Raw genomic sequence first — 24,302 nt, 5'->3', positions numbered from 1 at the left:
TAAAAACAGCAAGTACAAGACCTCAGATTTCCACAGACATTTGAGATTTGACAGCAGGAGGAAGGTTTCTGCAGGGAGGGCTCTTGTGTTGGCACTGTGATTCTGCACGGTCAGACACATAAAAACAGTCAGGTGCAGTGGTCAAGACTGGAACTCACACCGTGGTCCAGCTCTGGGCTGGACAAGCCTGTCAAAACTGCTGTTTTCAGGCATTTGCTACACCAGGCTGAGGAAGAGAAGGTCAGGGGTTCAGAAAGGGCAGGAGCTACCTGAATAACATCTGTCTGAGGAGGCACAGCACAGGCAGGCAGCTGGGTCTGCCACAGCACGACCTGTGCTCTCATCCAGGTTCTAACATCCAACAGCTCTTCCTTCCACTGCTGGGCTAATCAGACAGCAGCAAACACTGCTCAGGTGAATAATGCCTTTGCTCCAAACTGCAAAGCAGCAGCGATTGTGAGTGCTCCTTGCTCTATGGAAACGAAACCCTGTGTTTCAATTGTTACAGGCAAACAATGGAGCAGGCAGCAGGAGAGAGGGAGAGGGGAGCAGCAAGTGCCTGGCCAGAGCCCACAGGTACAACACAGGTGTTCCAACGCTCTGAAAAGCCTTGGTGCAAAGTGTCAGAGTCCAGCTCCCCTATCAAAGCCTGCCAGGAATGCTCCAAGGCACGTGGGAGAGCAGCACTTGCCCTTCATGGCATACCCACGGGTTAAACAAAGGGAATGGACTTGGCTGCTTACAGAGAAGAGATGCATCAGATTTAAGGACAGGAGACAAACAAAAACAGGGATGGGAGGATGGTGCTGAGTGGAAATTACTATGGGAACACTTGCTCTGGCTCAGGTCAATAAGGAGCAGCACCCAGCCAGGCCACAATGGAGCTCCCTCTGCTTTCACTGCTCTGTCACAGCTGCAAGCCCTGCCATCACCCCACTGCCTCACGTGGAACAGAGCACTGATATAGGTCTGGTTTTGGGGTAAAACATCCCTGTACATGACTGGACTGCAGCCCTGCCAGGCACCCCCAAACCCCAGAAGCCGCATCGAGGCCCATCACTGAAGTAAATAACAGTTGAGATTAACAATGTGAAAATAATTTGGGATGCTACAGAACTGAGATTCCCAAAACCCATCAGGGAAGCAGGTGGCACCATTTGGAGCTCACAGCCTCCTGCCCTTAACAAAAAGGCTATATTAATACAGCCTTTTTTTGGTCGTGTATTTTTCTTTTTGCTCTTAAACAGCCTTCCCATGTCTGCTGCACATCAAGGCATTAACACAAACCCAGGTGAGGCAGATGTGCCAACATAGGAGCCCACAGGGCAGACTTTGCCTTATCCCATGGACCCAGAGCAAAGACAGCCAGGAGTTAGTGTTTCCACAGGTTTATAAATCTGATAAATACAAGTATAACACCCTGCCCACCACAATGGGGCAGGGGAGAAGGGAAGGGAGTCCCCAGGGTTGCTGAGAGAGCACTGGCTTGTACTTGGCAGCTGGAGAGTTCACAACAGCTGGAAATTTATGCTGATGTGTCAAACAGCTTCTCGATCATCTCCCCCACCTGGTCGACCTGGTATTTGATGTATTTCTCAGGGTTCTTGGTGAAGGGCACATTGCCAAATCTACAAAAGAAAACAGGTGACAAATAACTGGAACACAGCAAAGAGACCCACTGGTCCCTCCTCTGTCACAAATCAGCTCCACTCCAGCACACCCCACTCGAGTGACAGAGTATCCTGTGTAGAGTAAATGACCTGGTTACAACTGGCCTCACAAGTTTTACATGAACAGCCCAGGGTGGCTCAGGGCTTTGTGCTCATTGACCAAGGAATCAGGGTGACAGCAGATGTCTGCAAATACTCAAGGTCAGCTTGGGCATGTCTTAGTGTGCAAAGTAGAGAAGCTGAGACGGGACAATAGAAAAGTGGCTTGCTCAGGCTATGCAAGGCCCCAAAGACCTCAGTAAACCCAAAGAGGAGAGGACAGTGCTGCAGGAGGTCTCACCTATTCAAAAAGGCACCATAGGTCTCTTTCACAATGGTTTTCTGTGCCCGGCGGATTTTGTCCCGTTGCTCCATGTCTGGGATTGCCCAGGCCTTCTGGATCTTACACAGCTCCTCCAGCCCATCATTAAAACCCTGTCCAAGAGAAACTCAGTGAGCATCCCATCTGCAATCACATCTCCACACCGAGTCTGATGCTCCTTCCCTTCCCTGCTGATCACCAAGGTCTCCTCCTCAGGCAGATCTGTGTCCCAATCAACCAGGGCATGCTCTGACATCATCCAACACCTCCTTACCTTAAAGCGCTCCTTTATCATCTGCCTCTCCTTGTCCTTGAGCTGCAACAACGAGGGAAAGGATCTTATTTCATCTCCAGAAATAAATATCCAACACCAGTGTTTGCCCACAACTCCCCATCCAACCTAAGCAATATCCAGCACTTGGTTTGGATTCCCTCTCCTACAGCAACGAGGAGAAAGATGCAGAGAGCAGCACACCCTACTCAGCTGAAGTAGGTTTAACAAAGATAATTTTCAGCCAGAACACACATAAAATAGACTTCTTCATGCTTCCAGCCCTTTCCAAGGGAACGTCTCAGGGTTTTGAAAATCCAAAATAGAAGTGTCTGCTCAGGTGAAGATGTAAGAATGGAGGCAGAGATTAAAAGACTTGGATGAATCTAGGGCAAGGGAGATCAGAAGGTACTGCTGCTGTCCACTTGTGCCAGCCACAGTGGTCACTCTGCAGAGTGATACTGGCATGACATATAAAGAAGGTTTCTGAGAATTTTTTATGACAAAAGAGATAGTGTTTCTGGCAACTTCTGCCATGTCAAGCCCATCCTTGCCCATCCTCTCACCTTCACTCCTGGTTGAAAGACAGGCAGGTTTCTCTCCGAGATGTAATCTGTCACCTTCAACCAGCTGCATGTGCAATGAGATGGGAGAGAAGCACAGTTACTCACACCTTTACCAGAGCACCTCTGTCTTCACCCATGACCCAAAGTCCAACTCAGACAATACACACCCCAAAACTTCCCACAGTGACCCCTTCCCAAGATGGATTAATTGCTTGGAAACCAGACATACTCTGCTTTGGTTTGAGCCAAGTTTCTGGTTTAGGTGAATCTCTCCCACTGCTCCAGCAGCTCCCAAAGAGCTCCCAAAGTGACAAAAGCAAGGCAGAGGCAGCGGATGTCACCGACCTGCGCTGGTAGGTCTGGATCTGCTGCTCAATGAGCTCCCGGTAGGACCTCTCAGCCGTTTTCTGTGTCACAGCCACCAGCTGGATCAGCTCAGACCTGGAAGAGCAGGAAACCTGAGGAAACATCCGAGCCAGCTGCTCTCTGGGCTGCTCTCAGGATGGCAGCATTTCAACCCCCATCAACAAGTTCCTTTCAGCCCTTCACAATAAAATGTTCCTTGAAATGTGCAAACTGGGAGACAGAAGCAATCCGAGTTACTTTCCACAGCCACATCCTCAATCCTCCCAAGATCAAAGGATTCTCTAAAACCTAAGGCATTTCCTAATGCTTTTATCTTCCACTCTCAGGTAACATGATGTTTGTAATACTGCAAAACCTTCAAAGAGGCAGTTTCAAGGATGGAAGAAAAAGCAGATATGAGGCTGGCAAGTAAATGCCCTCAATGCAGAGCTCAGCTCCAAAACCATCCAATCAGCCTTGGACTTGAGGGACATTCACTTAGGACACACACTTACTTCTCCAGAGATTTCAGAATGTAGTTGTAGTTGTTATGTAGAAAAATGGCACTCAAAGCTGGGTCTTCATAGACCTTGGATTTGCTAAGCAGGTTAAGCTGCAGGTTGCCCAGAACTTTGCCTTAAAGAGGGAAAAACACAGAACAAGAAGTTTTGCACTGAACCTTATTATTGACAAAGCAAACCAAGCTGTGGGCCCACAGCAAAGTGAGCAGCACATGCCTGACTGCCTGTACAAAGGCTACAGTCACATGTACTTAACAGCCCTTACACAGATTTTTCTTCAGCAAGTCACCAGAGCCTCTCTGAAAACTACTGCCTTCCATGCCTTGGCAATGGAGGTGCACTTTGGCTTCTGAGGAACTCCCAGAACCTGCCACAACGCAAGCTCAGGTCTCAGAAGCTGAAGGACCTGAACTCAATGTAACAGAAAGAGAAATCACGGATGTCACTTTCTTAAAACTCCCCTTTGGCAGCTGGGAGCCTTCATGGGGTTGAAGGTGACAATGGTTTAAGGGAACAGCTCTGCAGCACAGTGAGCTGCTGCACTGTGCTTTGTCCTGTCCTACTCTAACAGCCAAACTCCCAGTCTGACCCTTTTTTCATCCCTCCCCTCAGACTCCAGCTCAAATGTGGAAAGATCACATGGAGAAGAGACACAGCCTGTGCTCTTCACCCAGGAATGAGCCCAGTAAAGGCGTGTCCATGGGGCAGAAGCAGGAAGCTGATGCCTTCTAGGGGCTACCTAAAAACAGAGGCTCAACAAAATTAAAAGAATAAAAGGCAGTTATATTTATTGAAGGGCCTTCAGGTACATTTCAGCCCCTCCCCTGGGGCTACACCCAAAAATGGACAGTGGGTCACAGGTTTTCACACTTTTGTAAGTTTGGTCCATTTGCATACTGGGGGTTAATCTTCCAATTACAGCTTCAGGTAATGAAGTCATTTACCCAAAGTTTGCTCCCCCCAGTTCACTTTTGTTTACATCTCTCAGGGCCTGAGGCAGTGAGGTGTCCTTGATTCCCAGGCCTAGAGAGGAATTGTTCTGTCTGACCAAAATGGGAAAGTAGTAGCTAACACTGTATATGGAGTTTCAACACTAAAGAATTGTAGGATTACAAATATATGAAAAATACAAAAGCTAAAATTCTAAGGCATCAAAGGTGTGCAGGGTACTCACAGATGTAGGTGCTCAGCAGCCGCCTGCTGAACTCTGAGCTGTAGCTACTGGCTGAGGAGCTGGTCTCTGAAAGGAAAGTCTTAGGCCAGTTAACGTGCCCTGGGAAGAGGGGGGTTGTGTAGTCAGCCTGCCTCTATTCCTCATTCCTGTTGCTATGGAATTAACTCCCATTGACAGTGAAAAGCTCACTGTCAGCAGCTCATCCAGGGGGCAAGAGCTCTGCACCCTCAGTCCTTGTGTCTGCATCCAATGCAGAGCACCCCGGCAGAAATATCTCCTTTCCTTCCAGGTGCTCAGAGAACATCCTTTTGATCAGAAAGAGTCATAAAACTCCTCCTCCCCATCCATTCCCCCAGCCTGAAAAGCGTTGGTAAGCACTAGAAACTGGCAATCAGAGAACAATGAGCTGGGGCTGTTAACAGCAAGCACACAACAGTAATTGAAACAAGCAGAAGGGCTCTGGAAAGCTTCAGCCATCCCCATGGTTGCTGACAGGGCCTGCCTGGCCCTAGGAGAGACTGTGCCAGCATGGGAGGCTGCCCCTGCAGGCAGCAGAGACTCCAGGCTGGCACATGCTCCTCTGTCTGGAGATGCCTTTCTGCCCTCGAGGGCTTGTGGGCATGGGGCCAACAAGACACGCGGGGTGGCCACCTCCTCTTGCCCCCTCCAGAGAGTTTGGCAGGCAGACCTAGCTCGGGTGGTCCGAGTTCACCAGCACCCCATGGGAAAGGCCTCGAGGCTCCTGTTGCTGGGAGCTGGACAATAAGGAGCTGAGTGCACATGGGATAAAGCACGACACCAGCTGGGCCAATCTGCTACCTGTGCCAAAGAGATTCAGTGCCATCAGAGTGTCTTGAGCCTGTTTCAGCTCTTGTGGCATCCCTCATTGTCTGCTGCTGACAAGCCCTCCCTATTCTCTATGGCCCACTGGCAAGGATTATTTACCCTCCCCTTTTCCCCCTTTTCAATTATGTGTTAATTTATTTACAACTGCTGGAGGATAAAGAATTAACATACATCACCAGAGTCTGAGGCAATATGAACAGGTAGGTGTGGGTAAGTTTGCTTACCTCTGGGATCTAAAGGAATATTGTATGTGTCCCCAAGAACTACAGAGATTAGGCAGAGCAGAGAGAAAAGGGGAGGGTTGAGAGAGAAAAAGAAATGCAAAAGTGCAAAAAGACAGGTTAGAGACCACCACTCCCTTGAGAACAAAGCAGATATTAACACAGAGCAGCCACAGGCAGGTGCACAGGAGAGCAGGCAGGAGTCCCTCCAAGGCCACAAATGGAATGGAGATCACAGAGGAAAGGCAGAGTCCAACCTCCTTCCCCTGCTGGAGACATTGTTTGCATTGTCATTGGTCATATTTAGCACAACACCTCATTCCAAATCAGTCCAAACCCGCTTTCAAGGCAAAGCTACCTCAAATCTATGCTGACTTTTCAATCAGCTAAGAGAGATCTTACTACAAGACAACATGTCAAGACTTCCAAACAGTGCTGACATCACCATTCAGGGGACAACATGGGAAATAGTTGGTTGTTCCAAGAAAAATTTCAGACTACTTCTTTGGCCAAGGAGAGAGAGCCAAGGCCCAGAAGGGCCTGAGCACAGTGAGCCTGCAAGTGGAAAAGGCACAAGGCAGTGCTAGAAGAGATGGGGCAAAAGCAGAGACATCTTGAGTTGATTTAGAATTAGCAAGATTTCCAAACTGAACTTTGCAGGTAACAGTTTGGAGGCAGCTCTAAGCTTCCTCCTACCTCTGCTTCTAATGGGCTCTTTAATCCTCTCCAGTCTGTGCCTTCTCAGAGCCCTCTGCCCCCTGAATCTCCAGGCTGCTTTATTCCAACCTCCTTGAAAGCACAAGCTCTGCCAAGGCCAAGAGCTCACTGGAGAGCCTGGAGTTGCTGCTCCGCACAGAACCAAGAATCCCACTCCAGCTGATATGGAGCACCACCCTGCTACACGAGCAGCTCTCAGCTTCTGATCTATGCATTTATTTCCACAGTGAGTCTCTTCAGCAGCCTGGGGAGCAGAACTAAAACTTGTCTCTCTGACAGGATGCACAAATAGCTCCAGTGTCCCAGCTTGCCCATGTCTCAAAGTTTAGGAGATTCTTGCTGCTGCTGTTGTACTCTGAGCAGAGGATGGTGCTGTTCACACACAGAGCCCAGCTGGAGCAGCCATCCTCTCTCCAGTACAGTCACACAGCCCTAGGCAAGGCCAGACTTGGAGCTAAAACACCCAGGCATCCCCTCTCAGAGCACACCAGCAGTAAACACCATCTTCATTGTACCTGCCAGGAGCAAGTGTGGAAGGCCAGCAGGGAACTCTTCATCCCTTGGAGTTCTCCAGACAATCAACTATGTGGTCAAGGCAGATCGGAGGACAAGACAAACCACAGGGTGAAGGACAGGAGGAGAACAAGCTCACAGTGCATATTGAGGTTTGGTCACTTCAGGGAAGATGTCCAGGGGATCTGAGGAAGGAACTGCATGCCCAAGCAAGCCCCATGCATGTACATACCTTGTGAGGCCAGCATGGCACCTGCTGTCTCCTGGAAATCCAGTAATTGCTGTAGGAAAAGGATTGCCTGGAAGCAAGGGAGGGAATTTAGGAGCAACCAACATTACATCTCCAGTGCTCTGCTATTAAGGATCATGAAGAACCACTTGTTCCCCCACACTTAGAGACATTCAAGAAACAAATCACTACACTCCTCTGAACTGCTGGGTTTTCCCCACACAGTCCTGCCATGGTTGAGCAAGGGTCACCAGCTCATCCTGCCACAGAAACCAGGTAATTGTGTAATTGTTAATGCCAAGACACCTTAATTTAGGAAGTTTCCCTACTGCTCTTTTTAAAACTCCTTCAGAAGCTGTTTTCCACAAAGGATGGTTCAAATCATCATCACGTACATTGCTGGTGAGTTCGTGAACTGTCCCATCTTTTGGCATGTTGTACTCCTTGTCTGGATCATTCTAAGAAGGGAAGAGAGAGACAAAAGGTGAGCATGTCAGGGGAGACACCTACAATACACCTGCTGCTACAAGTGAGCTGAAGGCTTCTTCATCCAGCCACTCCCAACACCCTCAGGCCCAGCTCTTACAGTGCCATCTCCTGGTGCTCAGAAACCAGAGTTACCAGGCACCAGCAGCTCAGAACCTCAGGGCTCTGTTCAGCATGTGACCATCACACATTCAGCTCACCTACCATTCACCCAGCCCATCTTACACAGTAACAGCTTAACATGAGTCCTCCAAAACTTTTCAAGGCAGCAATTTTCCTTTCTGTTTAAATAGGATTAATTCTGAGATAGATTTGGTGTCTGCAGAGGCCTGGATGCTCATGTTAAATTATTTGTAGGATGCCTGTTAAGGATCTTAGGCAAAGGCCTTCTGTGTTTGAAACCAGCACCAAGCATTTGGTATTTGACTGTCCCAAGCAATCCAGCAAGTTCCTGCTTCAGTCAGAAACTACACGGTCTCATGGAAAGCTGAAAACTAAATTAGGGCTTTTGCTCCAAAAAACTCTCTTCCAAGCTGATCAGAGACCACTGAGGAGAACCCTACCTTAATGTTGTCTGCAAACTCTTCCAGTGCCTTCGCACCAGTGGTCTCCATGGAAGTGATCAGCCCCGGCAGTTTGTTCTTAGTGCCTGCTGCTGTTCCCTGGAATAGTTCCGCAATAGATCGGAAAAGGAAAACAAATAGTATCAGAACTTCCACCCAGCACATTCCCTACCTCATACCCCATGCCAGCATCTCATTCTCAGCTCCCCATATGCCAGAAGAATATTTACAGCACCATCAAGAACACATGAAATCCCACATTCTCCAGGCAGAAAGGGCAGATGTTGTAGTGGTCCATTGGGGTCAGGACTTGAACTGAAAAGAGCTGCTGCTGAGAGATGCTGAGTTGCTGGTTCCCCAGCTCAGATAGGAGCAAGGTGCATTTGTGCAACTGCAGTCCATGCTGGGGGACAGAAGCAGCATGGCTTTGCTCAAAGCCACTGTGATTATCCATTTCAAAAAGTTCTCCAGATAACGCAAGCCACAGGACCCTCTCCAATCCCATCACATTTACCTGCAAGACCTGGTCAAATTCTGGCTTCATCTGCTTGAGATGCTTCAGGATGGGGAAGATTGTGAGCACAGCTGAATAGTCATGTCGGATGATGGCTTTCCGGGCAGCTGAGACAATGTTATCACCCTCCATGATCAAGTTATCCAATGACTCCTGCAACAAAGCCAGAGACTCATGAGGAAGGAACAGGACTTCTGCTCAGGCAGCACAAAGGGCTCAATGCAGGACACCCATTCCAGATGACCGTTTGGCTGATATATCATTTGTGGTACTAGTGAGGGACTCTGAGCACATGTTCTCCAGGCTCTGTACAGGCCCTGGTTCCCTCAACAGGTCCTGGAGGACAAGGCAGCATCCTTTACAAGCACAGGGGCTCAACTGACCTGGATGAGAGAATCAAAGGTCTTCTTCTGGTGGTGCTCTGGGACAATTTCTGTCAAGAGCTGGTATTCACTCTGGGCCAGTTTGACAAAGGCACTGACGCAGTGGATGTACGCGTCGATCTCGATGTCGAAGACGTCATCCCTCCCTGCAAGGGCAAGATGCCTTTGGTTTACACAAGGAGCATGAGGTTCTTCTGGGACAGTTGATTCTGGCTTTGCACCCATCCGTGTGTGAGAACAAGAGTCATTTTCCCACCACTACTGCCCTGGCTTTGTGTGTGGGGATCTCTGAGTACCCTGCAGGAGGCAGGAAAAGCCACCCGCAGCTCAGGAAATGCACATCAGGGCACCACCTCTTTCCAGCCTCATGACAGAAGTAAAGTTTGGAGCTCTTCTGGGATACAGCCTAAATTTAATCAAGGGCTTGAACACCGAGTACTAAACTCAGGAAGGTCTGAGGTGAATTATTCAACATCTCTGCTTATATTTTTAGAATTCCTTATCTCCATCCGTCATGCAGATGAACTGCCATTTGGCATCAACATTTCTGAGAAATAAAGGCTGTCCTGGAAGGCAGCTTCTTCCCACTTGCAGAAACAAGATAAAAAGCCAGGCTGATGAACATTTACATCTTATGAAGCAGGAATATCAGCACAGCTAGGTGAGTTATCTGCCATACAATGCTGCATACAAATGCAAGTATCTCAGTCCTAGAATATGAATATCCCAGTCAAAGATCCATCAAAGATCCTACGTGGTAGGCATGAGAAGTGATACAAGGGCCAACACCAACTCGTGCCTACCACTGCTGGATGTGTCTGCAGGACAGACACAGACAGACCCCATCCTGCAAGACAATAAGATGACACAGAGAGGCCTACTCTAAGCTATAGGCTGCTGCTTCTCTCCTCCCAGAGACTTTTGATGGAAAAAGAACCAATTCTTCCCCATGCTGACAGGTCCCTCAGGTTTATATTTCAGAAGTTTTGGTCAGCAGAGGAGACACAGACTGCCTGCTGTGCAGTGGTGCACTGTAGGGTTTGTTGCACTGCTCCCTTTCCTGTTTGCTTTGCTTCAGCACCCAAAGGCCAGCAGCCATCTACAGGAAAATGTCCCTCAACATGGTGACCTTTGCTTGGACGAAGTTGGGTTCCTTGTCTGAGGGCTTAGGGAGTGTGATTAGTAGCAGTGAATTCTACTGAGAAGAGCCAGAGCTTCTCAGCCAGAGGAGGCTCATGCTTCAGGACTGCCCACGGAGAGGAACAGCCCTGGCTACACCACAACAGTGGAACACTCTGGGAAGCAGGGGGGACCAGCTGGCTCCCAGGGCCACCCCGGTACTTACCCGCAGCCGGCCCGTGCTTGTCGCTCAGGGCATCGGAAAGGTGCTTAACGCGTAAGTCATGCTCATGACCTAGTGAGATGGCAGCTGGCACAAACAGAAGGCGCAATTTATCCAGGGTGGTCACAGCAAGGATGCTCACTCTGGCTGGAAGCTGCTTCAAGCCTGGCTTATTTGATCTGGTGGACACCTATTTCCCTACGGTCCCAGGAATGCTTCCTGACCAAATCCTTTTGTTGGGCTATATAGCAGTAGCAACCCTTTGAAACCTGATGAGAAGTGTGAGTTAAATTGTTTCTTGGACCACAAGAGTCCTTTAAACCTCCTGCTATATGTTCTGAATGGAATTGCAGACAGAGTCCAATTTTTACCCACAACCATTAAAAATCCGAACACAAAGGCCCTCTTCTGCTCAGCATGAGGATTTTCCCCCATGTGAGTGATGTTAGTCACCATCTGGGGTTCAGCAGGCTGCAGCACAGGTGCTGAAGAGACCTGCTTAGGATAGATTCATAGCAGGAGGCAGGAATGTCTTAGAGATGCTTTGAAGCATCTTCTCCCTTATCTGGCACAACCTCTAGGAGCAGAGGAGGTCAGAAAACAGGAGTCAAGCATTTAAGGCAGGTCTGCACAGAGAAGATGTACAGGCACAATGCACTGAGCTACCTGTGGTCCAGCACTTCAGCACCAGGTTTGGAAAGGTCACTAGGAAACTGAATGTCTCAAAGTCCAAGCAAAAAGAAAAGAGAACAGGAACACCACAAGCAGATGTCAGCAGAGCTTCCATTACCCAGGAGGCTGTGGTGGGTCAGTGTTAGAGGTAACATTTCTCTCCACCTCTACTCATGCTTATGGAGACTTTGAAATTCAGATAGTAAATTCTGAATAAATAGAATAAATAAAACAAAATTATTTGGCCCTCCAGCATCTCCTTGGTTCCCCAATCCAATGCTGTCCACCAACACTGAAGTAATGGAAGCCCCACCTGGGAAAGCAAGGCTGATACACAGAGAAAGTCAAGGGTGAAGTAGCTTGAGCTGTGATTACCTTCCATAGGAATGAGGTTAGAGGACCCCTTTTTCCCATCTAGACCATGCTGAGAGTACTGTTTCAGAAGGTTCTGAGCCTTACGGATCGTGCCTGTTGCCAGAACCAGAGAGAAGAGACAAGAAGACCTAGAAAATGAGTGAAAGAAAACAAACCCAGAACACCAGCCCTCCACCAGCAAGTCACCTGGGCCCAGCAAGAGGATGCTGGGCAGCAATGAGGATGCTCAGCACGGGAACGTGAACCCCAAACTTATGTCCAAGTGTGCAGATACAATGGCATTTCCAGAATGCTTCCCTGCTTTGAAGCTGGGGGCATAAATTCCAGCCAGGGATACAGGATCAGTTTGGAGACACAGCATAGTATGGCTGGGTGATAAACACAACCAGAGAAGGGAAGGCATGAAACTCCCTTCTCTGTAATGGGTTTATTGAAGTTGGTGCTCTGCATCCAAGCACAGAAGGTTTGCTGCTTTTCCTCAGCTGTGGAAGCAGGGCTTTGCACATGAACAATTCCTGTCTGGCAACACGTTGCCTGCTCCTCGGAGTCACAACTGCAGTCACTTAGTAAGAGGTGCCTTTCTGAGGGGTATTTTCTGAGCATAATCAATAAAGAGCCATCAGGAGCCCCAAAGCCAAGACAAGGAATGGTACAGGAAGCAGTAAAAGGGTGACAACCTCTGGGCTTTTTTTACAGCAGCAATTCTCATCAGAGGAATCCCAGAATAATGGATGCTGCCCACCCATGTGTAACTTGCATTAAGCCACCCTAATCCCCAAGACACTTCTCTTCTAAAGAACTGCAAATCAATTAAAACCATGGAAAAAAAAATAACACTGGGTTAAAAGATTTATACTTTAAACACACAAAAACCAGACAGAACTGAACAAAAGGCAGTGCTGGATATACAGCTGGAAAGCACAAAACAAAGCATTAATGTGACAACTGAAGCCTAGGCAGCGTTTCCACATTAAAAGGTTAGCTGTCATGCAACAAGCTACAATTATCACAAGCACACCGACACCCTCCCATAGCAGACCTTTGCTGTTGCCTGCACAACAGGGAACTGGAAGTTTTGGGAAGGTGGAAGGGGTTTCTATAGGAGACCCAAATGAAACAGAACTGGGCTGAGTAAAATGAAGAAGCCAAAAACATAAAAATGCTGCTGCCAAAATTAAGTATTGTTCTTCCGCTATAAAGTAATAAATATTTCAAACATGCAGAGGATCTCTACTTTCACCACTAACTGTGAGCTCCAGTGCAGCCTGGAAATGAGTGCTGGCTGCCCAAATGCTGAAGGGAGCCCAAGTACACACTGCTGCACACCCCTGGAACAGCATTCCAGGGTGCAGGACTGCTTCATCCCATAAAGGGATTTACGGCAAGGGAAAGGAAACTTCAGGTCCCCCAGACCGTGGGAGAGAACAGGAAAGAGAAGTTCCCCTTGAATTACCAAAATGCCTTAACCTGGTGCGCTTTCTAAATGACAGAACATGGTTCCCAAAATGTAGTATTTCACTGGTAATATTGTCCTTCTACCAGCTCAGAGTGTTCCCAATCACTTTGTAAAGAAAGAAAAAAATCATATCCACGAAACATTTTCTTCTAACAGGAAATTTCTCCCTCATGACCCACACCTGGGAGATGGGAGGGATGGGAAGTCTCACGCCCTTCCTGGCTGATGCATTTGCTCCCAAGCTTCTGCCATATGATCAAATGAGAGCTATGACTCTTCTTCCAAGCTTCCTGATGCTTCTCACACCCCATATTTCCACTTTATTCTTAGCTACTTTCAGAAACCTCAAGAGCTTGGGCACACCAGCAAGCTCCTCTGAGCAAGGAGGGCTCTTTCTTACTGCTGCTCCCATGGCTCAGCAGATGCAGAGCAGCTCAACCCAGGTACTGTTCTTCCAGCTTTCCCATTTTCAAGCACTTAGGGGGAGGGGAAAAATGCAAAGAAATAAAAATAGAGGGTGAATTGGTATAAAACCCAAGCAGACATTACAAATGCTGTTGCTGTGAGCAGGCTCTCACTCCACAGGTATGCAGTGGATGTTTTCACAGCCCACCCTTGATGGTTTCTTCTCTTTTTCATTTTTTCCTCTTTTTCTCAATTTCAGGAGCTGATTATGCTGCATTTTATTTGCATAAGCACAATTACCTGTGTTTACTGACACACACTGAGTGTTCAGTGTCCGGGGGCATCACTTCAGTGCTGCTGGATCCCTCTGACTTGGCATCATAATTAGGCTTTAATGGATTCTGGTAGAAGCCAAATGTTTTTGTTCCAGGATTGTTTTCCCCTATTAAGCAGCTCCCTAACCAAATGGGACTATGTTTCAGTTACTAATGAAAACATCACATTCAAGCCAGGCAGTGATCAGTCTGGGAAACAGGAATGGGCTCTTTATTCTGCCACTGCACATGCCTTTAGGTACCACCCCACTGGAGCACTAAGGAAACTGGAAAAGAGCTCCCCTGTAGTCTGAAAAGAGCCTCCAAAGGTCAAAAACCACCTGAAACCTTTGCTTCTGTGAGTTTGAGTGAGGTTTGGGCATGCATGAAATGTTTTTCCACATGCAACTCATTCTCTTTTTTCTCTCTTCCATTAGGCAGTTTTCTATCCAAGCAGCAGGGCAACACATCCTCTTTTCTCAAGCACCAGCTGCAGGAATCTGCATGAAACCAGACAATGCCCTCTGGCTTTTGTAGGCAGCCAGGCCAGGTGGCCCCATCCTTCTCCAAAAGTGCAGAGCTACCTGCTGCTCTCAAGCCCAAAGAGAGCACAGGGTCTAGAGGCATCACAAAGAAACCTTATTTTATGCACATATGTTTGCAGCAGGATGATTTGGGAACCTGAATACACCTACTCTCTGAGAGGGACTGCTGACATTTCAAATATCAAACTAAAACCAGAAAAAGCCCACAAATCATCAGCTCAACTTGACCTGTCAAGTGTCACTTAAAAGGAGACAACTCTGCTTTAGAAGCATCTCCAGCAGTCAGATTTTTAACTGCATGATGTAATAACAGGAGACAGCACGGGGTACATCAGCAGACAACACAGGAACAGAGAGATGAAGACCCTCTGAAGCAACACATGGATATGGAGCATGTTCTCTAGAATTCAATACAGTCCCTGGGGCTATCTCTGCCTTGTTACCCTGCTCCTAATACCTCACCTTCCCTTTAGCCCCTCTTGTACTTTGTTTTGTGGTTAAAAAAAAAGCTATAGCACATCAGATTTAGTTTGTTATTTACCCCTTGCAACAGGTTAAAGCGTGCATTGGGGTGTGCACTGGAATATCCTTCCTCAAGGACCAAGGAAATCAAGTCTCTTGTTGGAACTGTCAAAAAATCCCCTTATCAGAAACTCAGATTGGCAGAACTTGGCTTTACTTACTGAAATAAAGTAACAGAACAGAAAAAAAACTTTGTCCAAATTGAACAAATGCTAAACCCAGAGGACTCAAACACCACCAGATAATGTTGCTCTGAAGAGAGCCACTGTGCCAGCGTGAAGATGGTGTGAGACCTCCACCTCAAGAGCTGTACTTGAAAGCTAATGGAATTGCAGAAAAAACAGTGAATCTGTGCCCAAAGACTCTATTTTTCTCCATTTTTAACATCACTGAAGTACAATTCAGCAGTCATAGCAGATGGCTGGTGTATGAAGCTCAACATCCACTGTCCTTCAAGAGCTGCAGTCTGGTTCTCTGTCTGCTTCATGAAGACTGGAGACAAATGAGCCACTATTTTTTCTTGACATTACAATAACCCAATGGATCACTTGAGACACTCTTTCCTTCATGCACCATCAGCTCCCTAGCGCATTCAGACCATGCTCTACCTGCTCCATCTCGCAAAACCCAAATGAACATAAAGACATTAAAATCTTCTGGCACATCTACAGCTGAGACTTTCCTCATGACAAGTAATTCTGGATGCCCAAATGCATCCACTTTAGAGTCCTGTTTGTAGGAAACTGTGCTCTCTAATGTGTGGGCTCCTCTCTAGGGGCATATCCAAGATCTGAGACTCTTTTAAAAAATCCCTAGGATTTTTCAATAATCTGCCCATAAAAACAAAGCATCTCCCCCATTCCTGACTCTTTACCTAAGAGCACAGGGGAGATACTATAACTTGTCAGGCTGCTCAGAAATGTTTGCTGACCATGCTGAATGCACAGCAATAAAAACACAGGAACGTTTTCAGAATCAGGTGATAACTGAGAAGTATCGACCAAATCTGAAGCATCTGCAACCTGAGCTTCCCATGGTTCAACTACAGAATTCCACTGGCACCTTTCAGTGCCTCTGAGCCTTAGTTCTCTAAGCTTCTCTTAGTTCTTCTAAGCCTCTGAGCCTTAGTTCTCTGCTACCAGGGGAAAATTAACTGAAATTCAGACCAATTCCATCAGCTTTCAGGGACAGCTCCAGGGCACAGCAGCAATGGCACAGATTGATTTTGAAAGACCACAGGGGTGAAGTCTGGATGCCACAGCCTTCCCCAGGCAGCCCTCCCTCTCCAAATATCCCAGGCACACCCCTTGCTGCAGCAAGAAGAGGCCCAGCAAAGCCTCTCCACACACAGAAGTGAAGAGAGTGAGCACCAGGGCCAGCACACACACAGACACATTACCTGGGATGAGGACTGCATTCACATCAGGATTATAAAAGTAAACACAACACAATTAAAATGGGTATTTCTTCTTCCTCCCTTTCCCCATCCCATCCATTCCCAGTCCTTACCCACATTTCTTACTATTTTCCTGAACCCAGTAAGAGTATTTGGACAACATAGGACAAAATTAGGAAGGGGAGCATTGGCCAGGTAAACCTACAGAAATATGAACTTTTCTCATGTGATCACTGTTACAGAGGAGACAACAGAGTGCTGGGACACAGAGGGTCAATATCCCTGTGCTGGCTTTTGCTGTTCCTCCTGGCTGTGCTCCCACTAGATGGCACATTCCAGAGAGGGGAACTCCAGCCCTACACTCCCAAACTCCAGAATGACCAACCTCACCAGCTGCAACAAATGCAGCAAAACCACATTGTGAGAAGGAATAACCCACCAGCCACGTTCATAGCTCTTCCTGAGACAGGATGAGGCAAGAGCTTTAAGAGCCCTTCTAAACTTCAGACAATGCTGTATCTCATTTTTGTAGGCACCTACCTAATCCCTATTCTCAACTCCTGGGCGCTTCTTGCTTTCTCGCACAACAATAATTTATTCATAGCTAATGACTCAAGTGAGGTATTTTATCAGATATGAGCTTTCTATTTGCTGAGGCACAGGCTATATTCCATATGCCAAGGCTCAGGATTTGATCTGAGGTGCTCTAGAACAAATCCTTTTACAGCCCACTCCTGTCTCTTTTTACTCATCTCCTTTGTTAGGGCCTTTCCCCTCCCTGTACACAGGGCTTCTCTGGGTCCCTTTACAGCACCCAGAGAACAGACCTGATGGCTTGACAGACAGACAGAGTCTGTAATCCCAATGCTGAATCCAGAGCAGAGAAGTGCTTACCTCCAAAATCTCACCTAAATGTCCTAAAAACATATCTTAGACACAGAGCTACCTCAGCAATGAGAAGGCCTGAAGATGTGCAGTGATTTCTCCTGGGGGACTCACCTGGTCTCTTGATGGGCTTTTTGGTGGGGGTGTCCTTCCTTTTGTTCTGAATGGCAGGGGAATATGGCACCCCCGAGGAAGAGCTGTTCTTACGGAAATGGTCCTTCAGCCCCTTGATGGAGCGGTCGAGCTGCACAGAGCGGATTTGGAAGTAAACTGTCATGAAATCTGAGAAGACAAGGTAAAAATGAGATTATAAGCACACAGAGAACACTATATGGTAAAGCAGACACTTTGTGCCTCTGCAGGGACTTAGAAGCATTTGGTGTGGGACCCCAAGTCAGCATCCTTCCCTCCTTCCCTTCCCTCTCCTGTTTTCTTCAAAAACTTCTTCTCCTTTCCCCTGCAATCTTCATTCCAGCCCTCCCACCACACACATTTAATTTCACTACTACCAAGTGGTGGAACTGACAGGAGATATTTGTGCAAGACATTGTCAATTCAAGTGCTCTGTTTCCAGCATAAGAGACTTCACACACTTTTCAGGATTCAGGGCACTCGGGAATTTAATGAGGTGCTCGTCATTTGAAAGCAGAATGCAAACTGACTAATAAAATATGCTCTATATGCATGAGTTGCCTTTGATCATGGAAAAATTCTTAAGAAGCTTTTAAGGATGTTCATTATACTTGGTAGGCACAGTAATCCCCCCCTCAGGAGTGAATCATTGAGGTGGGGGGTGATTCTTGGAGCTGCACGAATGTGAAAGTTCACGTTTCCTGTACAAGTCTACAAAGTCACCCAATACTGAAGGAAAAGTTAATAAAGGACTATAAAAGCTCTAGGCAGTTCTTGATGCTGCAGAACAGGAAAGGAGAGACATGTACAGACTGAAAAAAGTTTGTGCTGCTTTCCTCCTGCCCTTGGTCACATTTCATACAAAGAGCTCTAGTCATAAATATTTTCCAAATGGGAATAAGTGCCCAGTGTCTTGCACATTTATAAAACCTGAGCACTGGATAGCTGCAGCTTCATCTGAAGGCATTACAGGTGCAAGTGCAGGGGATTTTTACAGGACAGACTTTGCATTAACATAATTTGTGCTTTGTTTACACAGCTCATTCTGTTCAACCAGCAAACCGTCGCTTCAGTCTCACTACAAAAAAAAAAAGCAGCATCTTCAGGTGCTGGAAAGACTGAACTACTCAGCTGAAAGGTGCCACTAAGGCATCACTTGTCCTGCCAGTGCTGCCAGATGGCCACAGGGAACAAGAGGCAGCACCACCCACCTTGGTTCCTGCCATTCTCCACCAGCCAGCCCGATATGCGAATGATGTCGTGCAGGACGCTCTCCGGGAGGTGCTCCAGGGACATCTCCTCCTGCGTGTCCATCTCCTCATCCCCGCTGATCAGGTCCAGGATCAGGATGGGTGGCACTGGCTTGGTGTGTCGCGTCATCAAGCTGCGGAACTCCGATTCCAGGGATTCCTTGCCCCGCTCAAAGAGGGATTTCTGGCACAAAACACCAGGACAGAAGCAGAACAGGATTTCTGTAATCAGTCACCATCTCAGATTGAGAAGGAAGATATATTCATTTGCCATCTGTGTAGCAGTTGTCTTCTGTTAAGTGAGCAGTTTTCCTTATCTTTTCCACAACCAATCCTCTCTCAGGGGACACATCTGCTGTTAATGGGCTATTGAATGTCACTGGTGACTGATAAGAACTGTAACATCCCATTGGGAGATGCTCTGCCCAGAGGGAGGAGCCAAGCATTCCTACCTGGATCTAATCTTGAGTTTCTGGAACATCAGCACAGCTTTTCCTGCAGTGGATTTCCTGGAAGAACAGCTTCCTCTTCCAGTGCAGGAAGACTACACCCCTTTTTTACAGGATCACTGCTCCAACAGAACCACACCTGCCACTCCCGGAGGACTGCAGCCATAGTTCCCAGCTGGACTGCTGCCAACAACCTGACTAACAGGGTGTCAGGTTGTATTCTGACTGTGTCAGTGTTGTTTTGGTTCACTGCATTGTTTGGTTAGTTTTTTGTTTTTTTTTCTTCCCTAATAAAGAATTGTTATTTCTGCTCCCACATTTTTGCCTGAGAGCTCCCCTTAATTTCAAATTTATTACAATTTGGAGAGAGGGAGTCTACATTTTTCCATTTCAGGGGAGGCTCCTGTCTTCCTTAGCAGACACCTGTTTTTCCAAACCAAGACAGTCACTCAGGAGTATTTTTGCATAAGAACATCCTTCATAACCACTGTCAAGAACTGCAGGCTTCAAACTCCAACCACGCCTGTATCTGAGAGACTTTTAAAGTGAATTAAATTTAAGAAATGCCTGGGAGTTGTTCAAGTGGGATTTAAACAGATCACCCATTCTGCTCAAGCAGCTGAAGGACTGACAAGAGCTGCTCAGGAGGAGGTTCAATCAACTCCTCCTCCACAGGTGCAAGAGCTGCTTTCAGAGTCCTCCTGGCACAACAGAGGGAGAGCAAAATGCCAGGAGCAGAAATTCTGCCCAGAAGCCAAAGCAATCATTCCTTCAGCTGTGCCCAAACACCACCTTCCCCAGGCAGCAAACCCACAGCCTCTCCCAGCAGGGGACAAGCAGCAGGGCTGTGTCTGTCCCCCTCTCATCCATAGGTTCCAGGTCCAGGACCCACCACACGGTTCAGCTCCGGGCTGTCCGGGTTGTTGTCCTGGAAGTATTCCACTGCCTTCTGGATTTTGTCCATGCAATTCAGGTATTCCTCCAACCTCCCTGTGGGGCTAAAAATAAAACCAGAAACAAAAGGTAGTGCCCCAAGAAACAAACAAACAAAGTAACAAGAAAGCACCAGACCAGACTCGGGATAAAAATAACAAGGGAAATCTCAATCCCCTTTTCTTCAGCTAGGAGGAGATCGTGGAATTCCCTTCTGCCTGCACTGAGTGCCACAGCAGGATACCCAACCCACACAGCGAGTGCACCAGTACTGATGATGGAGCAGCACACAACTCTCATCCTTGCTTTCCTCTCCCAGAGAGGCCCTGATGGGAAGGCAGAGGAAATTGCACATCCCATCTCAGACAAGAGCCATTCAACACCCTCCCAGACAAGGAGGCTCTGGAACAGCTCTGGTACATCCTGGATGCAGTAACAACCTCTATGGGCAAGGAAAAACTTTGGGAAAAGGTCTGAAGAAAACAGAGAAACCATCAGTGCTCATGGAGATTGCAATGGGAGCACCTCTGCAAGATCTGGAACAGATCCCAGTGCAGAGTCTGAGCTGTCTTTGCCCTGTGGAAATGGCTGAATGTCAAGTCAGTGTGGACTGAGGAAAGAATGTGGGAAGGGTACCAAGCATACCAAGGGTGTGTGGAGTCAGCTCCCCCACCTCCATCTCAAAAATCCAACAGGATGAAGCTCCCAGCAGGATTTATCTGCTCAACTCACCCTTCCTTGATGATCTTCTCAGTGTCCTTGGCTACATGGTAGTAACTGATGACGTGATCCAAGCAGGACAGGGTCTTCTCCACGTTCTCCTGCAGGCGCTGCAGGTTCTCTGTCTGTTTGTGGACAGGGATGATGGAGTTCTCCAGCTTCATCAAACGGCTCTCAAAGGAGGAGAGGATTGAAACCTACACACCACGAGAGAAACCAACACCTGAGGACTTCCTTCCTATGGAGTGGGGTAGGAGTTAGAGCAGGGAAGTCAGTGATCTTCAAGGCCTAGCATTTCTTTTTGGGCTCTGCTACTAATTTGCCATGGCTCCTTAGCAGCTGTTTCCATCCCTCTATGTCCTGGTTTTTATTAACAATCACAAAACAGATCACCTGCCATACAGGGATGGGCCAATCCCAAATTAAATGCTTGCAAAGAGTGAAGATAATGTTCCAAGACAGTAAAAAGGACAAGCAAAATTTTACTCACCAACAGAAAATAAATCCACAGGAACTTGCCTGGAGGTGCCCCATGTAAAGAGAGCAGCAAAATCACAAACCAGCAGCCCCTTTGCTCCACACTGAGAACCAAATAGGAGCTGCACAAGGATCAGTCTAGTGACAACCTTCTTCTCCACCACAGACATTTGATAGTGCTTCTGACAGGTGGAAAACCAGAGCAAGCTCATAAAAGGGTGCCTCAGAGTCATCTTTTCTAGGCCAAAAGGTACTTCCTATGAGATTCACTCCTATGTCATGTTTTCCACACTTCTCTGGTGGTGCCTCTATGACTTTTTTAAAGCACTGAGACCAAGACTGGACATAGTAAATAAACTGAGGGCTTATGAGCAATTCCAACACAATAATTACTTTTTACCTTTACACAGAACACTCGCAAAATAAAACTCCAAACAAAACCTGAATTATGAAGCAGCAACACGATGCTGTTGCACAAACTAGTCTGAGGTTTCTTAATACCTTTTCCCCAAAAGAGAGGACTGATTGTAGCAGAGATGAGGCCAACAGCTCATCTGAGCCCTCAGCAGGGCAGGAGAGAAGGTCAGTATTGAAGCATTTCTCAGGTTTCCCCTTTGCTCAGTCACTGAAGTCCAAAGTGGTTCATTGCTCCACATCCCCCAGATGGGCACAACAGCCTAAAAACCTAAGGAAAAGTAAAGCCAGGCCCAACATTAGGACGTCCCTACCATGTTCTTGGTGAGCTGGTCACTCTTCTCAAGGCTCTCTTTGATAAAGGACAGAGTTTCTTCTTCCTGTGAGTAAGATGAAAAAAAAAAATACTCTAAAATTCTGAACACTAAGGTTTAAGTCACTAAACAGCACACATAGGTTTTTACCAACTTGTAAACTCTGCTGCAAGCCATGTTTGGTCTGATGCTGATTCTGTGGCCACATTTTAATATTACCACCTCTCAACAGAAATCAGGGCAAGTAACCCAAGATGGGGACACATCACGTAATGAGCCAGGGGGTTTATGAATTCGTTGTTTCCCTTCAATGCCATGAGCATCAGCACAAAATAAAATGAACACTTTTCCCACTTTGGCACAACGACTCAGCAGGCATTTCCCTGCCACAGCACAACACAGACGTTGCACCGGCACCTTCCAAATCCACCGGGAACTCAAGTGTCCGATGCAAAGCAGCCACCAAGGGCTGGCTGTAAGTCACCAAAGCCCACAGATGGTGGAGGGAACAGCAGCCCGCATAGGCTGGCTTTAAGACCCCAAAGCCCACAGGCAGAGCGGGAATTGCAGCCTGTCAGGGCTGGTCTCACAGGCTGCCCCCCAGAACCTGACGGGAGAGCCCACTGATCCTGCCAAGAACGGAGAGGGGAAACCCAGGCCCGAAGTGGGGAGTGGAGATGCCCCCATCCCTGCAAACCAGGACTTGACGGGGGACCTGGGGGTGCTCCCAAGCCAGGAGGGGGATGACGAGAGCCTTGAGGGGTCCCGGGACGCCCCCAGGCCCGGTGAGGACCTCCAGACCATCCTCGTCTGACCCAACGCCAGGGGGCTGCGGGCCCGGGCCCAGCCCCAGGCCCCTGCAGCGCCCGCAGAGCGTCCCAAGCCCAGCCCCACCTGCTTGAGCTTGTCCTCGATCTCCCTCCTGCGGGCCGACACCTCCTCGCTCGGGATCATCGCGCCGCAGCCGCTCCGCCGCTCGCTCCCACCGCGCCCGGCCCGTCACTGCCGCGCCGCCATGATGGGCGCGGCAGGGCGCACCGGGCATGCGCAGAGAGCGCCGCTGCCATCTTGAGAGTGGCGCGGGTCAGGAAGGACCCGGCGGGGACGGGAAGGGGTGGCGGCGCGTGCGCACTGCCCTGCCGGCGGCCATGTTGGGGTGGCGGGAGGGCTGCGCCGCCATCTTGGGAGTGGCGCGATGGGCGCAGAGCCCAGGGTCGGTTCTTTTGGATTCCGGGATCGTCGAGCCCAGCCCGTGCCACCGCAGCCCTTGGCAAGCACACCGCGGCTCCGAGTGCCACGTCCAGTCCTAAACATCTCCAGGGACAGTGCCTGCACCACCTCCCTGGGCAGCCCGTTCCACTGCCCAATCACAATTTCTTTTTGTGAAGAAATTCCTCTTCATCTCCAACACAAAGCTCCCCTGGCACAGCTTGAAACTATGTCCTCTCGTCCTGAGCGTGGCACTGTTGCGTAAAATTTTCTTAAGAGAGGATAGTCTTTGATGTTTGATCTTTGTGTACTTTCAAGCTTAGTCAACAATAAAGGAGATTTAATCTGGGAAAGACACAACAGCCAACAAGTTCTAAGTGATGTGCAGGTGTTAGAAAAACAAACTGCATATTGGTAGAATTGCCTTGTTAAGGTTTAGGGTTTGACATGTTTAAATTATCTCGGGGTAGGTTAACAAAGCTTGGGAAGGAGGATGTACTACTGATAGTGGGTACAAAGAATGCAGAATTTACAGGCCACGAGGACATTTGGCAGAATCCCCAAGATAAGGAAGGAACTTATAAAACAGCTCAGCAATGGGGCTGAATCAGCTCCAACTAATTGTAATTCCAGCAGGGGCAGATCCAAGAAACCCACCAACCCAAAAGAAGAGAAAGACTGAGCACGTGGACTAATTAGCATGGCAAACAAGAGAATAATTTCCCAATAGAAGATAGACTAATAATAATAATTAATAAGAGAACTATGTAACTTGTAGACAATTAACACAAATTCCTTTGTTGGCTAAAATGCATAAATAGTAAAAGGTTTTGATAGTTGTAATGGCTTGATTTGTAGAGTCCCAACCAATGAGCACCCAGGCTTCTGCAGCTCTGAAATAAATAATCAATGTCTCTCTTGAGTGTGTCATAATTGGTTTATTGCACTGGGGGTAACAAATCTGAATTTGTGCACAATAGATGTGGAGGAAGAGTCCAGGGGTTTGAGCTCAGGGAGGTGAAATTATAAAAATGTGAGTGTGAATTATGTCAGCCCACACCTGTCCTGCACCCTTTCTAGGGAGAAAGGTTATCCCACGGGACAGCGTGGGG

General features: G+C 47.9%; 1 protein-coding gene across 10 annotated transcripts; it reads right to left on the bottom strand.

The window, feature by feature from the left end:
* Window positions 1-1,372: 1,372 nt before the first annotated feature.
* EXOC7 (exocyst complex component 7) lies at window positions 1,373-23,047 on the bottom strand. 10 transcript variants are annotated; one of them, XM_053994497.1, is made up of 22 exons: window positions 22,876-23,047; window positions 21,982-22,047; window positions 20,789-20,973; window positions 20,016-20,121; window positions 18,636-18,858; window positions 17,407-17,574; window positions 16,411-16,422; window positions 11,770-11,862; window positions 10,726-10,809; window positions 9,381-9,526; window positions 8,998-9,150; window positions 8,484-8,582; window positions 7,830-7,892; window positions 7,438-7,504; window positions 5,979-6,017; window positions 4,909-4,974; window positions 3,729-3,849; window positions 3,214-3,309; window positions 2,869-2,932; window positions 2,306-2,347; window positions 2,011-2,144; window positions 1,373-1,628 (listed from the first exon to the last, which is right to left on the bottom strand). In XM_053994497.1, the coding sequence occupies exons 1-22, from the start codon at window positions 22,933-22,935 to the stop codon at window positions 1,526-1,528; spliced, it is 2,190 nt and encodes a 729-aa protein (XP_053850472.1). In that variant the 5' UTR covers window positions 22,936-23,047; the 3' UTR covers window positions 1,373-1,525. The 10 variants fall into 10 exon arrangements, with proteins under 10 accessions (XP_053850472.1, XP_053850474.1, XP_053850475.1 ...); XM_053994499.1 differs by lacking the exon at window positions 5,979-6,017 and having other exon boundaries at window positions 22,876-23,046; XM_053994500.1 differs by lacking the exon at window positions 10,726-10,809 and having other exon boundaries at window positions 22,876-23,046.
* Window positions 23,048-24,302: the final 1,255 nt, after the last annotated feature.

Source organism: Vidua macroura, chromosome 19 (assembly GCF_024509145.1).
Source record: "Vidua macroura isolate BioBank_ID:100142 chromosome 19, ASM2450914v1, whole genome shotgun sequence".
NCBI classification, from domain to species: Eukaryota; Metazoa; Chordata; class Aves; order Passeriformes; family Viduidae; genus Vidua; species Vidua macroura.
This window is presented reverse-complemented; position numbering and strand designations above follow the sequence as displayed.